The sequence below is a fragment of the Aulonocara sp. 'chitande type north' Nkhata Bay genome, linkage group LG22 (genome assembly GCF_057382095.1).
Source record: "Aulonocara sp. 'chitande type north' Nkhata Bay isolate Kocher_YH1m ecotype deep benthic linkage group LG22, A_spYH_male_GT1.1, whole genome shotgun sequence".
Taxonomy (NCBI): Eukaryota; Metazoa; Chordata; class Actinopteri; order Cichliformes; family Cichlidae; genus Aulonocara; species Aulonocara sp. 'chitande type north' Nkhata Bay.
In genome coordinates, this window is record NC_141364.1 from 23,414,988 (window position 1) to 23,442,144 (window position 27,157).

Genomic DNA, 27,157 nt, shown 5'->3' on the forward strand with positions numbered 1-27,157 from the left:
AATAATAAAGTTGTTACGTTGACCTCTTGTCGTCTCCTCTATTCCTAGCAGCATCACTGGTACTTCTCAGCATCCCGGAAGTCCAGCATCATTTTCTCTTTCAGGAAGAGAGAGACGCATCATCGCCAGAGCTTTGACAACAACGGGGACACTGGCAAAAACATCGGCCAGGCCGGCAGACATTCACTTTGTTTTGCAAGTGGAAATCCAATGAAAAGGGTACCCTTTTTAAATTCAGACTAAAATAACGCTCGTGAAAATCTTTGCTCTCTTTTCTCAGCCAGACAGCTAGCTGTCCGACTAGTATAATGTTTAGCTAGCTGGTGACTTGACAGGACATGGCCTGTTCACAAGCTAATATTAGCTCCTTAGCCATAACAAATAAGATTAACTCCAGGCTAACTGAGCTAGTTTTAAAGGGCTGTGCTCTACTTTAGCCGTTGTGTGCTGCCTTCGTCGTGTTTTGGTCGAAGCGGATCAGTGGTCAGACGTTGTACGTTAGCTGTTTAGCTTAACCGAGCATCAGTTTATGACTTAGACTTGCACGTTATGTTTATCAGTCCAGGGTTGGGTGTATAGGAAATGCAGGGATTTAGGGTTTGTCGTTGTAGCTTGCTTCGCAGTTACGGAGATGACTTGGTGACCGTGATGCTAAGCAGCTGCATCATTCTTCTTGACCACGAACAATAGCCCTGACTGTGCAGTTTAAAGTCAGCTGTTTCATCACAGTGGTGGGGCGGTTTCTTCATATATGGGGGTTTATACACTCGTGAACAATGTCAAGAGATTATAATTATAATGTCACTGATACCTCTGCTTTTTCCTATTTAACACCCTAGTTTTTCAGCAGTGTAGTACTGCATAAAAATGTCTTTAAAGAGATGCCCATAGCAGAGACACCATTTTTCAAATTATGGTTGTGTACATCACCACAGTGAATGAAACAACTCATATGTAGTTGAAGTGCAGATTTCAGTGGGTTGAACAAAAAGAGCATAGAAATGTGAGGAACTAAAGTGTTTTTTAACACAACTCCTTCATTTTAGGTGCTCAAAAGTAATTGGTAATTAAATTAAGAAAATAAAATGTTCATTTCTAATACTTGGTTGAAAACCTTTGCTGGCAATGACAGCCTGAAGTCTTGAACTCATGGGCATCACTGGATACTGGGTTTCCTCCTTTTTAATGCTCTGCCAGGCTTTTACTGCAGAGGTTTTCAATTCCTGTTTACTTGTGGGCCTATCTGTTCAAAGTTTAGTCTTTAACAAGTGAAATGCATCCCTGATTGGGTTAAGCTCTGGTGACTGACTTGGCCATTCAAGAATATTCCACTTCTTTGCTTTAGTAAACTCCTAGGTTGCTTCGGCTGTATATTTTGGCTCATTGTCCATCTGTATTATGAAACGGCGCCCAATCAACAAGCAGACAGTATCTCTGAACATCAGAATTCATTCATATGCTTGTGTCTTGTGTCACATCGTCAATGAACACTAGTGTCCCAGTGCCACTGACAGCCATGGATGCCCAAGCCATCACACTGCCGCTGTTGTGTTTTACAGATGATGTGGTATGAGCTTTTTGACACCCTCTCAATCTTTTATTCTTGCCATTATTCTGGTAGAGGTTGATCTTGGTTTCATTTGTCCAAAGAATGTTTTTCCAGAACAGTGCTGTCTTTTTTAGATGTTTTGTTGTTGTTGTTGTTTTTTTGTTTTGTTTTTTTTTTTTTTAGCAAAGTCCAATCTAGTCTTTCTATTCTTGAGGCTTATGAGATCTTATACCTTGCAGTGGACCCAGTGTATTTACTTTCATGCAGTCTCCTTTATGGTAGACTTAGATATCAATACTCCTATCTCCTGGAGAGTATTGTTCACTTGGTTGGCAGTTGTGAAAGGGTTTCTCTTCACCATAGAAGAAATTCTGCAAGCATGCAACAATGTTAGATTCCATGTACGTCCAGGCCTTTTTGATTTGCTGAGTTCACAAGTGGTTTCTTTCTTTCTCAGGATGTACCAAACTTTTTCATTACTAATATTGTAGCAATTTCTCAGATGTTTTTTTTTTTTTCTGTTTTCACAGCCTGAGGAAGGCCTGTTTTTGTCTGCTTAATTGATAATGACATATATACTCATGGCAACTTTATTAGGTATACCTGTTCAATTGCTTGTTTACATAATTACCTAATCTGTCAACCACGTGGCGGCAACACATTAGCTATGTAGACATGGACAAGGTGACATGCTGAAGTTCACACCAAGCATCAGAAAGCAGAAGAAAGGTGATTTAAGTGACTTTTTGTGATTGTGGTTGCCAGATAGGCTGGTCTGAGTGTTACAGATATGGTTGAGCTAATGGTAATTACCTCCACATCCATCTCTAGGGTTTATAGAGATTCTTTAGAAAAAGATAAAATATCCAGTGAGCCGTAGTTCTCTAGGCAAAAATGCTTTGCTGATTCCAGAGGTCAGAGGACAATAGCCAGACTGATTCAAGTTGATAGGATGGCAACGCTAACTCAAATAACAACTTTTTACAACCAAGTTATGAAAAAAAGCAAAATTTGTTATAGGTTTGCTACACCAGCAGAGGACCACATCAGCTACCACTGCTGTCAGCTAAGAACAGGCAATTGAGGCGACAGTTCACACAGGGTCACCTCAATTGGACAATAGAAGATTGAAAAAAAGATGCATCATGACTCTCATTTTCTGCCGCAACTTTTGGATGGAAGGGTCAGAATCTGGCTCAAACAACATAAAAGCATGGATCCGTCTTGCCTTCTGTCAGTTGTTCGGGCTGATGGAGTTGTGATGGATATATTCTTGGCACACTTTTGGCCAACTGAGCATCTTTTAAACAAAAAGCCTGTTATTACTATATTATTCCATTTTTGAGGACCGTGTCCATCTTTTCATAACCACAGTGTACCCATCTTCTGATGGCTGCTTCCAGCAGGATACTGTTCCATGTCACAAAGCTTGTTTATCTCGAACTGGTGTCTTGAATATGACAGTGAGTTTACTGTACTCAAATGGCTTCCACAGTGACCATATTCCAATCCAATAGAGCACCTTTGGGATGTGGTGAAACAGGAGATTCCCACCCAGTGCAGCCAACAACTCTTCAGCAACTGTATGATGCTATCATGTCAATATTGACCGAAACTAAAGAGGACTGTTTCCAGTAAAAGAGGGTTCAACCCAATAATAACTGGTAATTAATCAAGTGGTCTAATATGTTTAAAGCAAGGAAAAATATGGAGAGAAATACATCTCAAAAGGGGTTGCAAATGCGTGGGATATGATTCACTAGCGTAAACTAAGATTTACAAATGTGTGCAATGATTTGTTTGTAAGCACTGGTTGATTTTTCCCAGCGGAAGAATGTTCAACATGTAAAAGCAGATTATTGAAACCATATATTATATTTTATAGGCTATCGTGTAATGTCTGGTTAATCACATTTTCTACGTTTTTTTAGAAAAAGAAATGTTCACTTTGTTTGGAAAAAATAAAAAACGCTGCCCAGATGTCCCAGTTTTGCACTGGCACTTGAAACCAGCTGGCAGCATTCAATTTGTCTTAAATGTGGGCATGCGACATGGTCTGTGCGTATTAGGCGATTCGTTCACATGCATTTAAAGTTTTGTAAGGGAGCGACAGAGCTGTTACGTGTGGTTTTACACATTTGTACGCATAGAAAGGTTTTTAGAAGTCAAAAACTTGGGATTTTTGAGCTAAACTTAATATATTGTGCATAAGTGATCAGTATCAGTTTAGATGTACATATTTGTGAAATAATTTTACTTGTGCTCAAACTCCTTTGTATTTGTGCGTTGAGTCCTCAAAAGTTACACACAAATCATTTCACACATTTGTAAAGCTCAGTTTATGCTTGTATATCATGTTGTACGCCTTTGCAACCTTTTTGAGACATATTTCTCTTCATAGAAAAACAAATGTTAATAAACTTCCTCTTATAGAGGTGTAGCACACTTGGTTCCTGAGAAGCAGTGAGCCTATAGTCTAGTTGAAGAACCGAATTTTCCAGTTTGATATGCATATTTAAACATTCAGCACGACTGCTTGCTTCTTCGCTCTGTGGGAGATACACTTGTGTACACTTTTACCTGTTTCAGGTGCAGAAAGGGTAAACATGGTGTCATCACTTTTATGAGTGGGAGAGAAAGTCAGGCCTCCGCAGATCTTTAGTGTAAGTGCAACTGCTTTATCATCTCAAAGTCTGAACACAGTGTCAACAAAAGGATTGCGTGTGACTCAGGAGTGCAAAAGCTAACTGGCATGAAGCTTTATGGCACGTCATTGCTTTGCAATGTACAAGTGTCAAGGAAAAACATGCCAGCAGAGCATAAAGGAATTGAGACACTTGGAATCATTTGATTCTAATAGATTGCATCATTTTGGAACAGCTTTTGTGTTAAATATTTGCTTTTTCACTCCATACTTATTTCTGTCTATGCTGTTTTCGCTTTTCTAGACAAATGAAGTGACCAACAGGAAACAATGTCATCGTTCCAGGTGGTGGATTCATCGCCGGGCAGCAGCGTCAGCGTGATGGAAACGTCCAACTTTGCCCACGTTATTTTTCAGAATGTGGGGAAGAGTTTCCTACCCCAGGCACCCTTGGAGTGTCGTTACACCCTGACCCCTTACATTACTCCCCACCCCAAAGACTGGGTGGGCATTTTCAAGGTACAACACGCACACACACACACACACACACACACACACACACACACACTACAGCTGCTATTACTCAGACCACGCTTCAAAGACAAAAGCAGGCATAATCGGTTAAAGACCAGACGTTTATATAATAGGAATCATTTGTGTTACCGAGACATACTTAGTGAATAAAACAATTTCCCGCCCATTATACGAGTGTTTTTTGACATGGATTATGTGTTAGCGTTTTATTAATTGGCCATAGGTTTGTACTTGGCACATTAACACATACATCCGCCTTGACGCTAATGGCTGAGCTCTTCTCTACATGCCTAAAACCTCACCGCAAGCTTTGGTGTGGTTGCTCTACATGCAGAAGGAGGAAGAGTGTGCATGGTGGGCTGGTTACAGTAGGTCTCACTGGAAGGGGGACGAGGCAATCATTTGGTACTCTTTATGAACCATTCTGATTCCTATTAAGAACACACACACACTTTTGGCATGTTGGCTCACCATCTCTTTCCATCCTTTTCGCTGCTTCCTGCTAAGCAGCATCCCCCCGTGCTCCGTCCTTTTATCGGGGCCATCAAATCTCACACGTAATTAACAGGAAATGCGAACGAGGAAGCTTAATGTCTCGTAAAGTCAAAAGACAAACATTTTATCGTTGTTTAAGAACTGACTTCAAATCCACCAGCTCAATTAAAAAGGAATAAAGACGCCGCGTTTATTTGGAAAAAAAGTCGATTGGAAAATGTAATTATTGTAATCCGTGCTAATGAAACCTGTTTGATGGTTAGAGCTTCATGGCAGGGAGCAAGCAGACCACGCTTCTTTAATCCTTTTGACGTATACGTCTGTCTTTTGTGTGTGTTCACAGAGATGTTATTTTACAGCAGCAAAATCTCTGCAGTATCAGTGTATACTGTCTGTTACAAGAATATTTAACCATTTCAACTAATAATTATTTTGTCAGGTAATCAAGTTTAGTATTTAAAGGGGTTTTACAAATGGTAATGACCACTGGAAATCACTTGAATGATTTTTACCTCCTTTTTCCTCAGTTGGGCGGGTTTAGTTTCTTTGTTTCTGTTGGAAGGATTACTTCCAACAGACTTAGACTAAATTAGAGGTGATTAACTTTTGGAGTCAGTCAAGATCTGGCTCCAGAAATTAGTTTGAAGGATTTTGTACCATTGTGAGCAGAATTGTACATTTAATATCAGCTCTACATACATATCAAATAGGAAGACGCCTTGATGTCCTAGATATTCTTTTTGATCTAGAAACTCAGCTTGTACATGGCACAGAGAGAGACTTCAGAGCCTCTGGCAGAGGTATGAAGTATCAGACTTCCCCTGCATGGTTTTCACTGGGTATTTGGAAACTGTAAGCTTGCTTATTTAAAAAAAAAATGACTGTTTACATTTGACTTTTTCCTCAAACGTCTTGAACTCACTGTTGAATACTCTGTGTTTGAGTCCTGGAGGCAAAACTGTTCCACAGAGATGACTCAGAAAGAGAATATTTTCTTCCTCTTACCTCCGACATCCACAGGCGTTACCTGAACGCTAGAGAGACTGAGTAATGAAGCCGAGAGACCGAGTAACAAAGCTGACTTGCTAAGAGGATGACTCAGGTGGCTCAGAGAGGCAGTACTCAGTTGAGTTGTGTACAGACACCCCCTAGTGGTCGAAAATATTCATAGCCCACAATAAGGATCCTGCCATAACAAATGTGCTCCTAGATGGTGTTGCATTGAAACAGTACTCACATACACAGTGAAGATCAACAGTTCCCATTACAGTCAAGCTTGCTTAGCTTTCTTTCTTTCGTCTCTTTGCGTCACTGAAAAGCATTTCAACATATTTGTTTTATTTGGCTACTGACAGCCTGATTTAGTTTGATGTTTGACTCACGTGCACACACACACGCTAATGCACACACACATTCATCTCCCTGAAAAGCCCCGTGGAGGTTTTTGGTTGTGGCATGTTCGTTGGGTCGGCAGGGAGAAACCCGTTGTGTGAATGTATAATTAAAGTGTCATCGTGCTGTTCCCTCACACCTTGGATGAATGATTGATAGCTGCTTTGCCTGTGATTATTTTATAACAGCACTCATCTGTTGGAATGCCACACCATACCTAACCAAGTGTCAGTCAACTTCACTCTGCAATTAGCAAAATTATTTATGTCTGTTCTCTCTTAAGCAAATACACATGACCACACGAACAAACCTGGCTGGAGTCCCATCGCAGCCCCGCTTCTCACTCAGATGCTGTTGGCGGTGGAAGGAATGTTCTTGGCAGCAAGATTTCACGTTGACAATTACCATTTGTTTGGAGCAGCATTATACGCAGCGTAATGGGGTTGATGCGGCACACACTGCAATTACGTTTCGGTGCAACAACATTATCAAATCTGAAAGCCTGACAAACGTTTTGAGTAGCTCGGGTGATTTACTGTCGTCACCTGAAGCTTCCGTGTTTTGTTTTTGTTGACTGTTTTTTTGTACTTGAAAGTCATTTAATGATTTAATCAGTTAAAAGTCATTTATTTTAATATTTTCCTACAGAAACAGTTTTTTAAAAACTCAGCTCATTAAAGAGAAAATCAGCAAGCGTTGCCTGTTGATCATCTAAGTGTGATATTCTTTGGTTAACTCTTCTTTTTTTTTTTCTTTTTTTCTTTTCTTTTAAGAAAACAAAACGTCCTGCACTTCCACAGATGGTTGAGTTCACTGCAGCTGAAACGTAGTTATGTAATGTCACAATAATGCATCGCGTACTTATGAGTACGAGTTGCAGGGAGGTATGCGTGTGCGCGTGCGTCCAAGACGGGGCGCGTGCGCGGCTGTATGTGACAGATTTACAATGCACGGAGCTGAATTGGGACGGGCACGACGACCTTTCATCATCTGTCTTCTAACAACACGTGAAATCCAGGGAATTACATTTCCCTTCTCATTTTCTGTAAAATTTTCACCTTATTTGTATCCACTCTCCCGCTTCCCTCGCCTCCCCCCTCCCCCCCCATTTCTTTGTTGGCTAGTCTCTGCAGCCCCCACGAGCCCACGATTGTATGCAGACGAGCCCCCCTTGCCCTTCCACCCTTTTCTCACACCTTTGCTGGTCCTCTTTTTTGTGGGTCCAAAAGGGGAAGGAACTGAGGGAAAGGAGTGAAAGGGGGAGGAGGTGTGTGGAGAAATGAGGGGTTTTAAATGTTTCCATTCTTGCTTTGAACATTGGATGTAGTCCTCCAGAATGCTTCATCAAGCATCTTTTCAAATCAGATCTAACGATTAACACATGTTTGCTGGAAAATTTGGCCTTCTTCAGCGTGATTTGAACTGCAGCACACAACTTTTACACTGTGGGATCGTTTGTTTATTTTTGTTTTTAATGTCTCCTCAGGTGGGTTGGAGCACAGCCAGAGATTACTACACTTTCGTTTGGTCTCCTATGCCTGAAAACTATGAACCAGGAAGTACTGCGCACAGGGCTGTGGTGTTTCAAGGTACAGCACACACAAGCACGCACACTTACATACTATTTAAACCACTATACAAACCCAGGGTATTCCAAAGTTACTCCTCCATTTTACAGTGCATATAAAAACCAGCACTTTTATTTAATAAGGGAACACGACCGCAAACTGAGGCCTGGGACCTGAGCACCTCTCAAACCACACACAGACACACACAGACACAGACAGTTGAGGGCCTGCAAACTGGTTTTACTGGGCCTGGAACGGTCAGACATTACACAGTGAAAATATGAGAGCACGCTGCGGTGTGTCAGGAGTCAGTAAAACCAGTTGGCTTCTGGATATTCCTCTACTGCCCTAGAGGACCAGGGCTCACACTTGAATAATGTGCTTCAGTTTCCAGTGTAACCTTGGAATGCTCGAACCCAGCATATGTAATGTATTTTCTAGCTAAATCCTCTGCATAAGTCTTCTCAATGCTGGTGATTTTTTCTTTCTCTGCTTTGAAGCAGAACAGTTGGATGGATATTTGGGGTGATATTGTAAATATAGGCAGTCTAGAACAGTTTTGAGCAGGTTTGGTCTATAAAAGAACCCATTATGTTAATTTCCAGCTGCGTGTTTTTATTCTTGGTCTATAAAGAAGGAGCTTTGGATGATTCACAGTTTAAGTTCTTCGTGCTGCACCTGACACTTAAGCTTTTATTTCAGGAGATATATGTGTATATGTGAACGATTATAAGGAAGGACACAACGTGCCCCCCTTACGTGCCAACATTACGTTCTTTTTTCTTTGCTGTGCAGCTTATTATGTTCCTAAATCTGATGGAGAGTTTTACCAGTTCTGTTACGTCACTCACGCTGGTGACATCAGAGGAGCCAGCACACCCTTCCAGTTCAGGTCAGCCACGCCCACCGAAGAGCTGCTGACTGTTACTGAGGATGACAGCAACTCCGACATACTGGTCGTCACCACCAAAACGGGCCTGCTAGAGGTAGAATGCACAAAATGTTATTATTTATTTATTTCCCCAGTTTTCTTAACCCCTCTGGTCTTGAGTCATCAAACAGCGATCTGCAGTGTAACTGACTATAGAATCAGCACTCTAAATAGGGGAAAAAATGAGAGGTAAATGTAATAAATTGCAGAAGACCAGAAGATAACCGTGACCAATCCCCTTCAAATTGAGTCGATCTGATTTTTTTTCTGCTTCTCCTTCTGCCTGTTAGCGTGTGGAGGAAGCACAGCAGGAGCGCAGGGAACTGCTGAAAGCTATGCGTCTCCTGCAAGAGGAGAAGCAACAGCTGCAGGAGGAGCAGAAGCGACTGGCCAGGGAAAGGGAGCAGGAGAGGGAGACGTGCTGCCTGCTGCGGACACATAACCAGGTTAGAGGTAGTGGGCTAAGTTTTGAATAGTACAGGCTCCCACGGAGGGGGAGGGAAACCTGTAGGGGCAGCTGTGGCTCAGGAGGTAGAGTGGGCCGTCCACTAATCAGAAGGTTGGTGGTGCAATCCCCAGCTCCTGCAGTCTTCATTTCAAGAATCCTTGAAATGTAGTTCCGCTGATACATTCATTGTGCATGAATGTCTGACAAGGAGCTTAGGCCTAGAATAAAGTCAGAATGTGTGTGTGTGTGTGAGTGAAAAGGGGCTCGTAGTAAAAAAGCACTTTGAGTTCTCAATTAGGAGTAGAAAACTCCTGTATAAGTGTCCATCCTAATTAATGAGTCTAAAAATAAATAACTGGTATTTCTCGTTTTTTCTTTTCGTTTTTTTTTTTAATTGCGGTTAAATTTGGAACCCTGAGCAATGTTCCCACCCTTAAAATAGCCCACGGGTTTTTATCCAGTTGTGACATGACAGGCCTACGTCAGCAATGTTGGATTAGCCCCAGAGCCTACATCTCTCATCTGCTTGTTGTCATCGCCAACAATGATGAACTTGTTTTAATGTCCGATGGTAACCTCAGCCAACCCACAAACCAAGCAATTAATATTCCTAACGTTAAGTAACAGAGCTCATTCTGTCTTCAGTTTAAAAGTCAGAAGTTTTATTTAGAATGGTATTTAAAAAATCTGAAGTCTTCACTCGCCCTAAGCCCCGTAGTAGCAAAAATATTTGGGAATACTCAATAGAGTTCAAATGTCCGTACATGGATAAAATAAATAAACGGTATATATGCAACCTTGAGACTGAAGAGAGTTAAGACAGTTTCGGTGTGTGTGTGTAGTTGTATTTAGTGTATGGGTGTGTACAGGTGAGTGTGTAGATGGACACAGGCTTGGAGCCAGTTCCTCACCAGTGATCATAGGTCTGAAAACTTCAAAGGGCTAAATTCATGTATAATCTGTTTCCATGTTTGACAGACACACAAAAAGCTGCTCAGTGTGTGTCTGTTTGTGTATGTGTTTGTGTGTGTGTGTGTCTTTTTCTCCCTCTTTAACGACCTGACTCAGTGGGCCAGAACGGAATTGGGACACAGTTTTTCTTGGGCATCTGGCGTCAGGGACGATGCCATCGCAACCACAGAGTGAACAAACATGACGTCAAACGCACACACACACCCACGTGCATGCGCCTGCACAAACCCCCGTCCCCTCCGTCCCCTTAGGCTGTCACATTCACATTCAGGTTCTACACAACAGGGCCCCTCTAATGTGCATTTACACATGCACAAGCATGCACACACACACACACACACACACACACACACAAACGCACTCATTATGCCACCCGCTTGCAAACCCTTTTAGTCTGTGTGTGGAATGAGAGGAGGGTAGTCCGCAAAACCGCCTGTCTGAAAAAAGAGCCCTGCCCAGCCTGAGGGACAAACACCACTCAGTCACGCGATGCAGTGGCCACTGCTTTCTCACTGTCTTATTTTCTTCCCTCTCGCTTTTTTTCTCTCTCCCTCAGAGTTTCTTAATTGGCATGACGAGGAAATAAATTTTAAATCCAAGTTAAAATGATACGTTTAGAAAAATCTGTCAAAATGAATAAAGTTTAAAAAAAAAAAAAAAAAAAACTTCTACACCCAGTTCGTCCGCTATGTCCCTCACACCTTCTTCACTCACTCATCAGGATGAGTCACATTTTAGCATTTTATGAGTTTCCTCATTTGATAAGCAGTAGCTTGGCACACACGCCTAAAAACAGTCACCTCAAGCTAGCTCAATAAAAGTAGGAGAGGGGAGTTGGCAGAGAGAAGTGAAACCCAGAAAGTTGCCAGGTTTTTCTGAGCTTGCCAGTCTCTTATCGCCCCCTAGTGCAGCTTCCTGGTGTAGATCCACAGGCTGCTTTGAGTTAGTCTGTTGCTCCTTTTTCCCCCCCTTTTTTTCTTTCTTTTTTTTTTATGAAGGACAAAATCACCATAAATTACACACACACGCTCTGTTATTACCATGCTGCTTTTCATTCAACAGGCATGTCCATCTGCAGATATACGACCTGTGTGAATAGGGGTGTGTGTGTCATTTGTAAAACATTTACAGTAGGTGCGTTAGCTCGTGGCTCGCTGATGAAAATATCCTTTGAGTTTCTTAACGTGAAAACATAAGTACATATTTTGTGGCTGCTAATTTTACGACTATACTTTTTATAAGGTCTTTACGCACTGCTAAAGTGCTTCCCAAACGCCAGCCGTAAAAATCATACAGTAATCTATGCAGAGCCAAGCCCAGAGGGAGACGGGCCTGAGTATGCGTTGGAGTGTGCATGTGCACTCTGTCTGTCTCTTGTATGTCCTTGACTGTGTAACTGTGTGTCTGTCTTTCCTAGTGTGTGAAAGAGAATGGGTGTGTTAAGGGCTCATACTACAAAATAAAGGAAGGGTGTGTGCACAGGTATGTTGTCCTGTCACAACCAATATTAGCTATGCATGATTTAATGTCATTCACTGCTAATTCGCAGCAAGTTCAAACAAGGTATTTCCTCTGCAGGCACACCACACGGAGAAAACAAAACTGATATAATGTGTTGTTTGATAGCAGTAAATTGTTTTGTACTTCCACTACAGGATGCTACTGAACATTTTTTTTGGAATCTACATAGTTATTCTGTGCTTTGTGTCCAACAAAAGACTTAATGAGTCATAACTTGTAACCAGTTATTTATGAGTGATGAGATAAAGCTTTATTGAACCCCTAGAGGGGAATTCACATGTTACAGCTGCACTAGAAATATGCCGTAGAGGTCGAGAACAGTAATAAATAATTAAATACAGTTGTGGTCAGAAGTTTACATACAGTCATCGTGGGCACAAATGCAATGTTAATTTGGGGCTTTTAATGATTTCTTTCAACTTTTTACAGGATGGCATGGTTGCATAGTTTAGATCTTTAATGACAAACAAGAATTGGATACACAAGTTGCACAGACTAAAAAAACTTTTAATATTTGGTTAAATGTCCCTTAACAAATAATACCTCCATCAGACTTTTTTTTCTGGCATAATTCAGATTAATATTTGACCACTCTTCCTGGAAAAGTTTCATTTAAATCGGCTGGCTTCCTGGCACGGATCTGGCACTTAAGCATAGTCCAAGAGTTTTCAGTGGGATTGTGATCAAGACTTGTGGAAGGCTATTCCATAAACTTAATACAATCCAAAACCAGTTTTGATGTGTGTTTGAGATCATTGTTCCATTGGAACACCCATGTGTCCAAGTTGAAGAATTTGAAGGTACTCCTCTTTCATTATACCATCCATTCCATGTAGTGTACCAGTATGACTGGCAGGAAACCAGCCACCGAGCATGATGTTACAACTACCATGCTTGACAGTTGGTACAGCATTCTTAGGTTTGAAAGCCTCATCTTTATTCCTCCAGTAATCTATCTTGTCTATCTTTGTTTTGTGTGAGCATAAAAGTCACATGAGACGATGAAGGCATTATGTGACATTAGTCCATGTGGGCAGCTATAAATTTCAGTCAAGTTTGAAGGTGTCAGTTTTGGAGCAGAGGATTCTTTCCTGGTCAGCACCCTCTAAGTCTATGCCAATGTAAAACTTGCTTCACTGTGGACAGTGGTGATTTGTGTTTCCTGGGTTGATCCTGAACATCCTAACAAAATTCCTTTCATCTGAGGGTGATAGTTCCAAACCTTGGTAAAGACACAGCGGAGTTACATACAGTTGTTTGAGCTGATGATCTTGAAATCTGTAGTTCTTTGCAAATGTCTCCCAAAGACCCTCCCAACTTGTGTAAATTTAGACTTCCCTCTCTTCACTGAGTTCCTTGGACTTTCCCATTGTTCTAACTAACGATCAGTCCAATATGTGCTGTCAAATAAATGCTTTTTATGGCGAACTGAAGCTACAATTTGTTGTCAAGATGATGTAGAACCTTCAGTACCACTTCACAAAAGATATAAGTGAATGTATGTATATGTATGAGCTTGTATGTATACTTTTGACATGTTTGAGAGAAGGATTTGGGAAAATCCAAAATAAATTCAAACTTTTACACCCAATTCTTGTTTTTAAAGTCCTTAAAGATCCTGAAAAAAGGACAGTTAAAGAAAATCACAAAAAGTCCATAATTATTATGATGTTCGTGGCCAAGAGGAGTGTTTGTGTGTGTTTAAGCTTCTGACCATAACTTTTGATTAAAAAAAATTCTATTTATGCTGTACAAATGATAAGAAATATATAGAGACAGTAGTATTTGAAATATAGTGAATGGGTTTGGCAGGGCTATAATAGAGCTCTTCAGCTACTGAGATTGACTGTAGTGGCTGTCAGGCTGATGTACAGCTACCTCTCTGGCCCGCAGGAGCTGCTGCGTTCTTCACAGGGCCTGTCAGAAGAGAGGGAGGAGGTAAGGCGGAGGCTGACAGAGGCTACGGACCGGGTACGCCAGCTAGAGGAGGACCTGCTGGGAGTCACTCAGAGGGGCCTGCAAAAGGAGACAGAGCTGGATTGGTGAGTGAAGAATGGCAACATGTAACCATCAGTCATCCATTTGAAGACAGACTGTTTACATAAATCTAAGCAAGCTTAACATCAGCCTCACAGATGTGGAATATGTGTAGAATAGTTTTGCATGCGTGTTTTACTTCCCAGGTTTAAACATGCATACAAAATTGTGCCAGATGCTGCACAGGAATATGTCAGCCTGGCTTTAACATATTTCACTGGCATCTGATGGCTCTCATTTGATATTTTCCGGCCTTATACACACACAGATTATACCCATCAGTAAAGCCATGTTTAAGGTGTCCACTTAATCACTAAATAGCTTTTTGTAAGAAAACTTTAGATTTATAATATGAGACACAAGAAAGCACTAAAGAAGTTGTTTTTCAATATGTCTTTCAGTCTGCGTGATCGCTTAAAGAAGCTGACAGCAGAGAGAGACAGTCTGGAGAGCCAGCTGAAGAATGAGAAGGATGAGCGAGATCTTTATAAGGTGAAGAAGTGTTTTACGTGAAAGGCTGACTATTTTTTTTTTTTTGTACCAGCCGAGGGTGTGTTTTTGTCTGCATTCTTACTTGACCAGTTCTGTTTAACTGTTTCGCCATATGTGTAGGCCCACCTGCGCAGCACAGAACTGGAGAACACTAAGCTGAGCGCAGAGCTTCAGATGCTAAAGGCGGTGGAGCTGAACCGGGAGGTGACCATCGCTCAGTTCCAAGAGGAGCTGGAGAGGCTCAGGGCCTGCGTTGCACAGAGAGACAGTCTGGAGAAAGAGCTACTGGCACACAAAGCTGACAAAGTAAAAGTGCTTGTGCATATTATTGCTGGCAACACTAAAGTAGTACTCAAAATGTAAACAAAAATGTCCACTAATCGCAGGGTTAGCATTTTGATGGTATAGCTTTAGTAAAATCAGTTGCACTATATTTAAATTTCTTCTTTCTGTCTTTAGGCAGAGCTGGCCCGTGTACGTGAGCAGCTCCGTCAGGCTGAGGAGCAGCTCCAGGCATCCCGGCAACAGGCCTCTCTGCTAGCCTCGGAGCTGCGTGACTCAGCCAGTACTCGCGACCACACGATGACCGAGCTTTACCGCGCCCGCTTAGAAGCCGACAAGCTCCGTGCCAGTTTAGCTGATGCCCAGGCAGAGTGCCAACGCATGGAGAGCCAGCTTGACCGCATGAGGAGCACTGCACAGAAGGAAGTGGTCAGTGGTCGACTTCCTTAATATCTGTCCCTGTGTTTAGGGAAAAGAAGTTTAGGGAAATCTGTAGCTAAACATGGAAAGGAATTTTCACACTTTTCAGTTTTATTTAGATGGATGATTTTTATATGAGAACTGAGGACAACCGATTTAAGCAAGAGAAATTTTAACTGTTTACCATTTTAACAAAGAACACAGTGCAAAGAAGATTTTGGCGTTGAGCCTTTTTTTTGTTTGTTTATAATTTATTGCTGAACAGTTTGAACTGTGTTAGATTACAAAGCTCCTGCCTTAGTCGTTCTGAGTCTCAAATATTTTTTATATTAAAATGGAGATAAATGAATTCACAAATACTTTTTTTTGTTTGTTTTTATTTAATCAATTTTTTTAACACTGTGTGTTCAGGGTGTTGGGACCAATGGGGACATGACCCCCAGCATGATTGTGGTGTCAGAGGCAGAGGCTGAGCTGCAGAGGGAAGTGGAGGAGCTGAAGCTGCGTCTCCACATGGCTGCAGAGCACTATAAGGAGAAGTACCGGGAGTGTCAGCGCCTCCGCAGACAGGTGGCCAAACTGAACACAGCGGAGTCCCAAGGGGTGAGTAATTTTTAGCAATGCTCATCAGGCTGAAAAGAAACATTTCGTTCAGTTCCATATGTGCCTAAACCAGCAAAATTGCATTTCATTGATGTGTATATCTTTGCAGGAGCCAAAGAGAAATGCATCTACTGAGACAACACTGGAGCCACTGACCCCTAGTCCAGAGTCACCAACAGGAGGTACATACATTCAGATAAAGGGCATATTCCATCTGTCCATTTTCTGCCATTTATCCAGGTCTAGGTTGGGGAGACAGCAAAGACGCCAAGACCTCCTTCTCCCCAGCCTCCTTCTCCAGTCAAGAGATGTAATTTCTCTAGCATTTCTGGCTGACCACTTCAACTGCCTCCTTTCAATGTGGAAGAGTAGCAGCTCAGTCATTCTGAGTGAATGACTGAGTTCCTTACCTTATCTCTGCGGACCTGTATTCACAATCTCAGTTTCTCACGACCATAGGTGAGAGTAGGAACAAGATCAGTCAGTAAATCGACAGCTTCATTTTCATACTCGGCTTTCTCTTTAGGCAAGGCAAGGCAAGGCAAGTTTATTTGTATAGCACAATTCAACAACAAGGTGATTCAAAGTGCTTTACAGAGACATTAGAAACAAGAACAAATAAAAAGCATGATTTAAAATTGATTAAAACAAGCAAATAAACTAACTAACTAATTAACAAACAAACAAACAAACAAACAAAACAGTATATAAAATCAAAACAGATAAAATCAGAACAGTAGATAAAATCAGTAGTTAAATGTAAGTTTTGAAATTTAAGCTTAAAGTGTGGATTTGGTGCTTTATTCAAATGCAGCTGAGAACAGGTGAGTCTTCAACCTGGATTTAAATAAACTGAGTGTTTCAGCTGATCTGAGGCTTTCTGGGAGTTTGTTCCAGATATAAGGAGCATAAAAGCTGAATGCAGCTTCTCCGTGTCTGGTTCTGACTCTGGGAACTGATAAAAGACCGGATCCAGATGACCTGAGGGATCTGGAAGGTTCATACTGGGTCAGGAGGTCATTGATGTATTTTGGTCCTAAACCATTCAGAGCTTTATAGGCCAGCATCAGAACTTTAAAGTCTATCCTCTGACGGACAGGCAGCCAGTGTAAGGACCTCAGAGCTGGACTGATGTGGTCCACTTTTTTGGTCTTAGTGAGGACTCGAGCAGCAGAGTTCTGAATGAGCTGTAGTTGTCTGACTGATTTTTTAGGTAGACCTGTAAAGATGCTGTTACAGTAATCAAGCCTACTAAAGATGAATGCATGGACTAGTTTTTCCAGGTCCTGTTGAGACATCAGATCTTTTATCCTTGATATATTCTTGAGGTGATAGTAAGCTGACTTTGTTATTGTCTTAATGTGTTTTTCTAAGTTTAGGTCTGCATCCATCACTACACCCAAATTTCTCGCCTGGTTTGTGGTTTTTAGATGTATAGATTGAAGTTCTCTGGTGACCTGTAATCGTTTTTCTTTGGCGCCAAAGACTATTACCTCAGTTTTGTTTTTGTTTAGCTGGAGAAAATTGTGGCACAACCAGTCATTGATTTCCTCAATGCATTTACCAAGAGCCTGTACAGGGCCTCGGTCTCCTGGTGACATTGTGATATATATTTGTGTGTCATCTGCATAGCTGTGATAGTTTATTTTGTTGTTGTTTATAATCTGTGCCAGTGGGAGCATGTAGATGTTAAACAGAAGGGGTCCCAAGATGGAACCTTGGGGAACTCCACATGTGATACTTGTCTGCTCAGATGTGAAGTTACCTATTGATACAAAGTATTTCCTGTTTTCTAAGTATGTTTTGAACCAGTTTAGTACAGTTCCTGAAAGACCTGTCCAGTTCTCCAGTCGTTTGAGTAATATGTTGTGGTCAACTGTATCAAATGCTGCACTGAGATCCAGTAAAACTAGGACTGACATTTTTCCACTGTCTGTATTCTTTACCACAACAGACCAGTTTGGGATTCGTATCACTGCTTATATCGCACCAATCCACATGTCACTCTCCCCTAACTGGTGAACAAGACGCCAGGATACCTAAACTCCTCCACTTGAGACAACAAATCATTCCCAACCTGGAGTGGGCACTCTACCCTTTTTCAGCCTCACACTTGGAGGCACTAATTCTTAACCTAACCACTTCACATTCAGCTAAAAACTGCCCCATTGTAAGCTGGAGGTCATGGCTTGATGAATTCATCAGAACCACGTCATTTGCTAAAGCACTGTTGCCTTACAGTTTGACTCCACCATCTGGCCAGTGCTTTTCTGTGTGGCGTTTGCATGTTTGCCACATGTTTGTGTGGATTCTTTTTGGGTTTTTGGGAAAGTCATCCTGTATCTTTAGCAGAAAAATAGCCACAAAACATAATGTTTCCACCTCCGTACTTGACTGAAATCAAACACCTAATTTTTATTTTGGCAGTCTCTCTCTCGTGTCCTTGTGCACCTCTGGATCACTTTTGCCAGGCTGCAATAAGTTCGCTCATAAAAACTCCACTCTGTACCCTTGTACTTGTGCTGCTGCAGATTTCTCCACAGGGTTTCAGTGAAAGACCCACTGTTTTCCACCCAGTGCCAAGGAGCTGAATTATGGTTAATGCCTTCAGCTCATATTTCTCTGTGTAAAACTCTTTACATTTAAATAGGTTTAATTGTAACTTTGTGTTTTTACAGGAAATATAGCTGCGGCAGTCCTACAAGAAGCTGTTGAGATGACAATCACTCCAGACGTCAGCAACAAGGAAGTCACAAATGCTGATACACAAGTGTGCACAGAGAAGGAGGAGCAGAAGACACTGAATACACTTGAAGAGAAAGCTGAGGTGAAGGTTGAAAGTCAAGTTAAACAAATGGATGATAATGAAAAAGACAAAGAGAATGAAAAAGAGGAGTGGAAGGAGAGCCTGCCGGAAGAGAGCCTGAGGATGGCGAGTTGGGTAGAAGTGGAGAACGAGAGGCTGGGCGCTGAGGAAAACAGTGAGGTGGAAGGGGCCCTGAATATGGAGGAGCTGAGGGACGGTGCCGAGGAGCAGGGGCTGCTGGAGGTAGAGGAGAGGTGCATGGAAGAGGCAGAGAAGGAGCAGACTCGTTCAGTGGAGGAGGAGCTGGCAATGATGGAGGAGAAATGGAGGGAGCAGTGCGCAATCAACGAGACACTCAAACAACGGCTGGCTGACGAGGAGGAGCGATTCAGAGTAAGACACAAAGACATAACCTTAAGATTAAGTAAAGCTCTGAGAGAATGTGATTGTGAGGGTGTTGGGTCTCATTCCACAGCAAAAAGTAACAGAAATGAGATATACTGGTTAAAATAAATACTGACAAAGTACAACTTTGAGGACATAATTTGCAGTATATTCACAATATACAGATTTCACTATACAATTTTAATAAATTCATACAAATTACAGAAACTGAGTTTATTCATATTTTTAGCATCAACAAAGGAGTGGTTGCAGTTTTACCTGCTAGACTTGCCTTAATGTTCCAGCACCTTGAAGACTAGCTGTATGCCGCCACATAGTGCAGTTCCAGTGCAGCGCTCTGTATAGACTTCCCTGGCTTTGCTCCAGGAGTTCAGTGTTTTCATCACTGGTGGTAATAGCAGGAGTTCTGCTGCGTGATTTGTCAAGAACAGATCCTGTTTTGAGAAATTTGCCACGGATTGCATAAATTGTGTTATGTGCTGGAGCAGTGTCGTCGGGGACTGAAAAGCTTCTTGCTAAGTAGGAAATTTTGCAATGCTGCTCCAGTGTCACTTGGCGGACCATGGGCACAAAAATGATACGCTTACAAAAACTGTAAAACCAAAACTGTCATATGCTCATGGCCTCAAGTCTTTCCAAATAAAATCTGAAATGAATTAGAAAAAACGAAGTATATAGTGCATTTTGGGACACTCCTGTATGTTATATATCTATACTCAGTGTATAACAAATTGTTAAAAATTGCAATAATATCATATCATGCTATATACATGCTATCATGTATTGTGATAATATCATATTGTGGGGATTTGTACCTCTACTATTGGTAGATTTTTTTTCTTTCTTTCTTTTTTTAAATCTTCACTTAACATGCATGGCTCCCTCTGTGCTGCTTTCATTGTCAAATTCAGTTTAATGCTCTTTTATGCACAATCTACCATTAAAATAAAACACAGCTGCCTGAAAAACATTGTTGTACGACGGTCTGCTGTGCCATGCATAAACACTTTAATGTAATACCCAGTCATTCAAATGGAATTTGCTGAACCACAAAGCCTGAAGAACAACAAATGTCTAACTGCTCTACTACTTACAGTATGGACCATACCTTCCAATGGGTGAGCCAGCATGTGTGGTATGTGTGCGTGATTCAGTAGAGACCTTGCATTTTGAATGCGAACCTCCACTAAAGTACCAAATAGCATTTAATCTCCATGAGTGAGTGTGTGTTTATCGGCGCTGTAAATACGGCTCTCCCTCAACTTTGATAGAGTCTCCTGTCTGGGGCGAGCACCCCGGGTCCCAAGCTGCTCTTAATGGCCCCGGAGACTGACAAGCGAGGCAGCCGCAGAGCGGCATGCTTTACGGCTGTTTACATCAGCCACCCAGAGGAAGGAGAGAGGGAGAGGAATAGGATGAAGTGTGTGTGTGTGGGGGGGGTGCATAGTACTACATTGCTGCGGACTCCCTTCACCTGAACTTAACCTTCTAATGCCGTGCCGTAAATTTATGATAGAAGGAAAACACGAGAGAGGACAAAAGGAGATGAAAGAGAACAAGTGGGGGAAGCAAAAGAAGCGAACAGAATTTAAGAGAGAAAAAATTGGGATAGACAGATGGACATTGAGCAGAAAGAGAAACCATGGGAAGGGAGGGAATCTGGAACCTTTGAAATGGGGTGAAATTAGAGAAGACGGGCAACGGGCCATGTAAACTATCCCACAGGGTCAGTTCTGTTAGAGGCTAAGAGATTTACTACGATCCCCTGGTCCGCTTCAGCTTTATGTTATGTTATGTGTTTTATAGCAAGGCCCACACATCTGAGGCTGCACCAGGTGAAATTAAAACCAAATATTTTCACTTACCTGGCTGTATGAAGGCTGATTTTGGTCTTCTCAAGTTGGCACAAAATAAAAGCAACAAGTAAAGCGGTTATTATCAACTAAAAGCTGTATGAATCGTATGAATAAAAATACTGGTGGTCGCCAATGCTATCCCATAGCCTAATACTAGATAAGAGCACCTATGGTATCAATTTGAAAAAATCCTTGGCCACATCGGCCTCAAGTTATCACGTAGACAGAATTTTCAAAAAACTTGACCTCTGATCCTGACTTTGAGGTCAAGATCAAAATCGTTCAAACTGGTCTGAGATTTTCAGTAGATGCTCCTATGGTATGCATTTGAAAATCCTATATTGCATCGTTCTTAAGTCATCATGTTCACAAACTTGGGTGTCCATGCTACCCCGCCCGGTGGCGTGATGAAAATACTCCTGAGCTGTACAGCCCTTCAGCGGTATTGTACAACTAAGGGGGAAAAAGTTGAAGATTATTAGTTAAAACTATGGTTGGCAATTAAAATTATTGGCTAACCATACAGATTTGCAGTTAGAATAAAAATAAAAGTTTTGGAAAAACTGAAACAACTAAACAAAAACAAATGCTATCAACACATAATAGATTAAACGAGCTGTTATTAAATTGAGCCACAGCTAAACGTTGAGGATGAAATTGCTAATCTGAAAATAATTGGTAAGAGTAAAGTGTAGGCAAATCCTGGTTTTAAATGAGTTTAAGATAATACAGTTGAACATGAGTGGAGCTGTTGATAAAGGGATTCTTGAGCCCATCTTACAGGTCTGTACGTCAAATGAAAAAAAATGCTGAGATGCACTGTGCTGTGAGTTGATTGTCTTTATCTATTTCACTAGGTCCAAATGGCAGAGAGAGCCAGCGAGGTCACCGAACTGAAACGCAACCTTGCCCAGGCTCTCAGAGACAAAGAGCAATTACAGGAGGTAAAGATGCCACCACCAGTGTTCTCTAAATGAATTTCAATGCAACATTGTTGCTTTAACAGCAACTCAGCACTTTCATTCAGGTTTTCCACTTGTCTGCACATAAATTGTGGCCATATTGGCCTGAAAAGAGGAGAAAAATCAACTGTCACCATGGAAATCGGTCTAAAAACAGTGAAAATGTTAATGCACTCTCTCCACACATAGTGCCCGAGCACTCTAGAAACTTTTGCATACTCTGATTTCTAAGCAGGCACAAGTTGTGCATAAATGAATCTATTCATTGCAGGTAAAACTGTGCATATTTCAACAATGACCTCAACTTAAGGTTATAAAACTTTAGCCTCAACATAGCTCTTACTTACAATCAAATTCACATACTTAGACAATGTAGACTGAGCTGAAGCCCAGACCAGTATCATTGCTTTCAATTATAGGAGGTGTATGAACCATTTCCATAGCTTTTTCTTTCTTACTCAACACTCCCCACTCTCCTCTAATTAATACATCTATACTTGCTTCTTTCGCCCACTGGTACAGTGCCATTAGATGGTGCAAATGCCACACAACGTGTCTGTTTCACCTTCCCAACCCTGGTTTAAATGTTAAACCTGATAGCAGCGCACTAATGAAGTCATAAAGAGAGGAGATCAGGGAGGAATAGGGAGAGTAAGGAAGGAGTTACAAAGAAAGGGAGAGGGTGAGTGCTTCTATCAGCAAAGCCAGAGCAGAGGGAGCCAGAGTCTGACACCCATTACAGTAATGAGTAGGGTACTAATGCGCTTGCTTCAGATATAATCACAAAGGGCAGAAACAATGTAGACGGGAAACTTAACTCTTAAGATGAACGCACTCACCAACTGTGAGAAAGGTTCTGCTGAAATGTTAACTGATGACTTATAAAACTGAGACTGACTGCGGTTCTGCGCTTATAGCATCAGGAGGATATCCAGGACTTTTTAAATGAGGTGTGGCCATGAAGTGTAAAGTGTAAAGCTCTCTCGCATCTCTTCTGTAGCAGTTGCAGCGTTACATGTCCAGGCAGAGGGAGCAGGAGGTTGCTGTTCAGGGTGCTGAGGTCCGGCAGCCAATGGTGCTGCGCTACCCTCTGCCCTACCCCCAGCATCCCTCCCCTCCGCCGCTGGTGCCGCAGAGGCCCGCTGAGCTGCAGTACGGCAATCCTTACTCCACCGACACCACAAGAGGTCGGGTCAGAAACTGAAATGATTTACTCGCACTCTGTGTCCCTGCTGCTCCCCTGCTGCTTTAATGTGTTAATCTTTTTAGATCGGGGGGATGTTGCACTTTCCCCTGAGCACGTGTCCCGTCCCCCACCTGAGGCTCCATCCTGCACCCCTCCCTGCGCACCTCCGATCTCACCGTCTAGCCCGGGTCCGGGAGCACCAGGCTGGGATCGAGAGGTGGTCTGCATCCAACCCTCCCGTAGCACAAGTCCCCCCGAGACCCTCGAGCATCCACCAGAGGAGCCACAAAATGTGAGTAGCGGTGTATCTAGCTCAAAACTGAAAAACCTATTGTTGGCTAAAATTTTATATTTAGTGTATGTAGTGTTGTTATATATAAATAATGCATTGTATTTCTGAATAAATACAAAACCATGATTGGCAGCATTAATTGACCTCTCTACATAACTTTTGAGGGATATTTTAAATCACTGTGATGCGATCCCAGCCGTTGCTCTCCTACACTGGCTTTTTGTTGTTGCCACGATAATCCCGCGTTTACTTCACCCTTCTCCGTCTCTGGAGGATTTCTCCCTCGCTAAACGAAGGGAAATGCAGCTTGGCCTTAAAAGACGGTGCTTTGAACTCATTTGCATGAAGCTCTAATTAGTGTCACTCCTTCAGAGCTCAAGAGAGATGAAGATAACAAGAGCTGGGGGAGAGTAATTAGAGGAGGTTTTGCATAAGGACAGGCAGAAGATGAGTTAGAGACTGTCGGATAATGGGGCATCCTTGTTTACTGTCATGTAATAGAAACGTAGGTACACATAGTTTACTAACACACGCTTCATTTACTTTAGTCGCACTCCTTTTTCCTGTAATTGTCTTTGGAGGTGGTGTTCATTAAAGCATTCAGATCTGTGAGCAAATAGTGGAAATTTTCTTTTTGTGTGTGTGTGTGCCAAAGGTGGGAGATGGGGCTCAGCAGTCCTGTGATCATCAGCCCAACAGACGCAGTGAAACCAGGAGCAGCTTCTGCTTTGACTCCAGGTAGGACATTCATTTTCAACACAAGGTGTCCTAGAAGACACGACACATAAAGAATGAAACAAAGTAACGCACAAGAGCATCAGTAAAAACAGATGCACAGACAGCTGCTTTGTTGGGAGTTTTTGCCTTGGAAAAAAAAAGATTTGTATCAAAGTAGCCATTGATTCATTTTCTCTCCAGAACTTAAACTGCTCCAAGTAAGACCTCGTCATTTTGAACCCCAGTATATATGACATAACATGCTAAATGACACAGTCAGAGATTTCTTCCTTATGAACATAGAGGATCACATGAAGACAGAATTAATTTATCTGTTTCTGCTCTTACGGGAAGAGTAGCGCACAGAGCCAATAATTACCCTGCAGGGGGGGTAACACAGTTGCTTATTGCAAGTGACTCAACAGCTGCTTTTCAAGAGGCGCACGTCTCTGGCTTTCATTATTTAGTCATAATCTGGTCTGTGAGCAAAAGAGGCCTACTCCATTACAATGATCCACACGGAAACTCACATTTCTTTTTCAATTTTTTGTCTCTCTCATCTATCCATCACCCCTTCCACCAACCCCCGACCTCATCCATTTTCCCCTCATCCCCTTCCGCAGTAGTGACGTTCACAAGCGCTGCCCGCTGTGCGAGGTGATCTTCCCGCCGCACTTTGAGCAGCGCAGCTTCGAGCAGCACGTCCAGAGCCACTGGAAGGTGTGCCCCGTCTGCTCCGAGCAGTTCCCGCTCAACTGTCAGCAGCAGCTCTTCGAGCGGCACGTCCTCACGCACTTTGATGGCCACGTCCTCAACTTTGAGCAAATCGAATGAAGGGGAGGGGGTTCCGGCATACTGTATGGGTAAATATGTGTCGCTATTAGTTGATTTTGACTCGGGTTTGGTTGATTTATCTTGTTAACATACAATCATTTGCACTTTTGTTGTGATTTTTCTGGGGTTTTTTTTTTTTTTTTCCTTTTTGTTTGGAACGTTTAAGAGAATGTAGTCTACTTCTGAAAGGAAGCAGAGTTTGTACTTAGGCGGCTAGTCCTCCCAAGTTATTTAGCAGCTTTCACGTTAACATACAATCATTAACATTCAGGAATAGTGCCACAATCCTTTGCTTTTCTAGCATCTTTCTCCTTCAAGGGATTAAATGCACAAATATATATATTTTGTGTTCCAAAACAATTCACAGACACAAAGCTGAACTGGGACTCCGAGGGAAAGCATCCTAAACGTCCCTGTTCTTTTAACTTCTCCAAACATGCATACACCAAGTGAGAAATCATCCAAGGCAGTGAGTCGTCCTTTATTTGTCCTCAGAGTATGATGCTTCGCAAGACGCGAGAGATAAGAGCATAAATGCAAAGTGAATATGAATATGTGACATCTTAAAAGAGTCGCCTGTGCGTGTACATAAAAAGTGAAGAACTGTGTGGTGGAGATGAAATATTGTACGTATGAGATGGTTTAAACACAAAAGAAAACAGCACTACATTTTCATGTATCTGCACTAAATAAGGCTTTATTCTGAATGTACTGTACATAAATGAAAAGAAATATAAATTGTGGCGATACCTGTGAATTACGTCGTGAACCCGCCTCCCCTTATCGTTACCTCCCTCATATTTAAAAGAAGACAGGACCAATGATGTTTTACTTCCTGGCGTGCACTTTCTTGATCTTAGGTCGGCCGTACGAAGCTGGGCTTAGGAGATAATGAACCTCGTTTTTGGCTAAACTGGCTGCCGGACACGGGGTTAGACTTGTTACGTACTTTCATGTTTTACAGTCACAGTCTGTTAGCCCTCATGACTGAATGTCGTTTATGTGCGTCTTCACGGGGCTTCCTCACCACCGCTTGTTTATTTCAGTCATTATGCGTGTTGTAACCAGGCTTTTTAAAAAAAAAAGAAAAAGGAAAGAAACGCACATGTCCAGTCATCACAAGACAAACCTGTGTATGTATGTCACGTGTCCGATGCAGGCCTTTTCATGTGAGAATGGTTTAAGTGGTGCTGCAAAGATCTTTATGAATAAAGTCAGCTTGTCTAAATGCATTTTGATGCTTTGTTCTTCATTTCTGAGCTGAATAAGTAATGGACACGAGTCTGAGATGTGGAGCTTTTTTACTTTATTTTGCTTTTTTTTTTCTCAGTCGTTTCCTGTTTACATTTAAGCAGCTTCTCTTTTATATAGAAAGACAGGTTGACATCATTTACAAGTCACTCTTCTCAGAACCTGTTGTACCCCCGTACAAAAAAAGGAAACATCAGTCTCCACGTTACATACGAAAATATAATTTAAAAGCACTTGACAACAGATGCACGTTACAATACATTCACTGTACACGGTATATTGAAGTTCCTCCCTCATCTCCCCTCCAGCACACACCCTCCGTTTCTCCTCTCCCATATGTGCGAGTGGCCCTCCCGAGTCTGAAGCTGAGGATGGGTTTTGTTTTTACGAGTGCTTGACAGCTCAACTTTCAGTCTGTCCCCGCAGAGAACCTTCTCTCCTACGCTCAAAGGCCGGACTGAAGTGTCTTCTATCATCATCTCAGGCTAGCAGCTCCACAGATGTCCTCGTAACCTGGTGCCAGGATTTTACAGATCCAGGTTCCAGGTGGTTTAAAATAGGCATGGATTTGTGCTTATGTAGTAGCACACTCGCTGAGGGTATGTGGCGTATCCTGCAGTCTGCCTTTTAACAACATTGTGTAAGTAAAAATCCCTATAGCCAAACTGGAGGACAGGACGGTGTGTGCATGTCGGAGATCACTGTACCTATCAAATGAACGGGGGGCTCATGCTGCAAGCCTTGAGCAGAATCTAAACTTTTTTTGTACAATGAGGGAAATGATGATATAATGAACAAATGTGTCTTGGCGAGTTGAAGCACTGCGCTCTCACTCGGAATGATGAAATCCCAGTCAGGAGCAACAAGCCAGCCAACCACCCTGCTCCATAGGAGTTGAACCAGCAGCCAGGCACAGAAACATGACACATCCGAGCAATGAGACACAGATTACAGTAATAC

General features: G+C 42.0%; 1 protein-coding gene across 2 annotated transcripts; it reads left to right on the forward strand.

The window, feature by feature from the left end:
* Positions 1–62: 62 nt before the first annotated feature.
* Positions 63–26,196, forward strand: tax1bp1a (Tax1 (human T-cell leukemia virus type I) binding protein 1a). Of its 2 annotated transcripts, XM_086280793.1 has the most exons (18): positions 78–219; positions 4,139–4,212; positions 4,498–4,712; positions 8,101–8,203; positions 8,978–9,168; positions 9,404–9,559; positions 13,948–14,096; positions 14,493–14,583; positions 14,704–14,889; positions 15,043–15,294; positions 15,697–15,888; positions 15,998–16,070; positions 18,567–19,087; positions 21,813–21,899; positions 22,918–23,104; positions 23,187–23,395; positions 24,051–24,133; positions 24,736–26,196. In XM_086280793.1, the coding sequence occupies exons 3-18, from the start codon at positions 4,524–4,526 to the stop codon at positions 24,944–24,946; spliced, it is 2,880 nt and encodes a 959-aa protein (XP_086136919.1). In that variant the 5' UTR covers positions 78–219; positions 4,139–4,212; positions 4,498–4,523; the 3' UTR covers positions 24,947–26,196. The 2 variants fall into 2 exon arrangements, with proteins under 2 accessions (XP_086136918.1, XP_086136919.1); XM_086280792.1 differs by lacking the exon at positions 4,139–4,212 and having other exon boundaries at positions 63–219.
* The last annotated feature ends 961 nt before the right edge of the window (positions 26,197–27,157 follow it).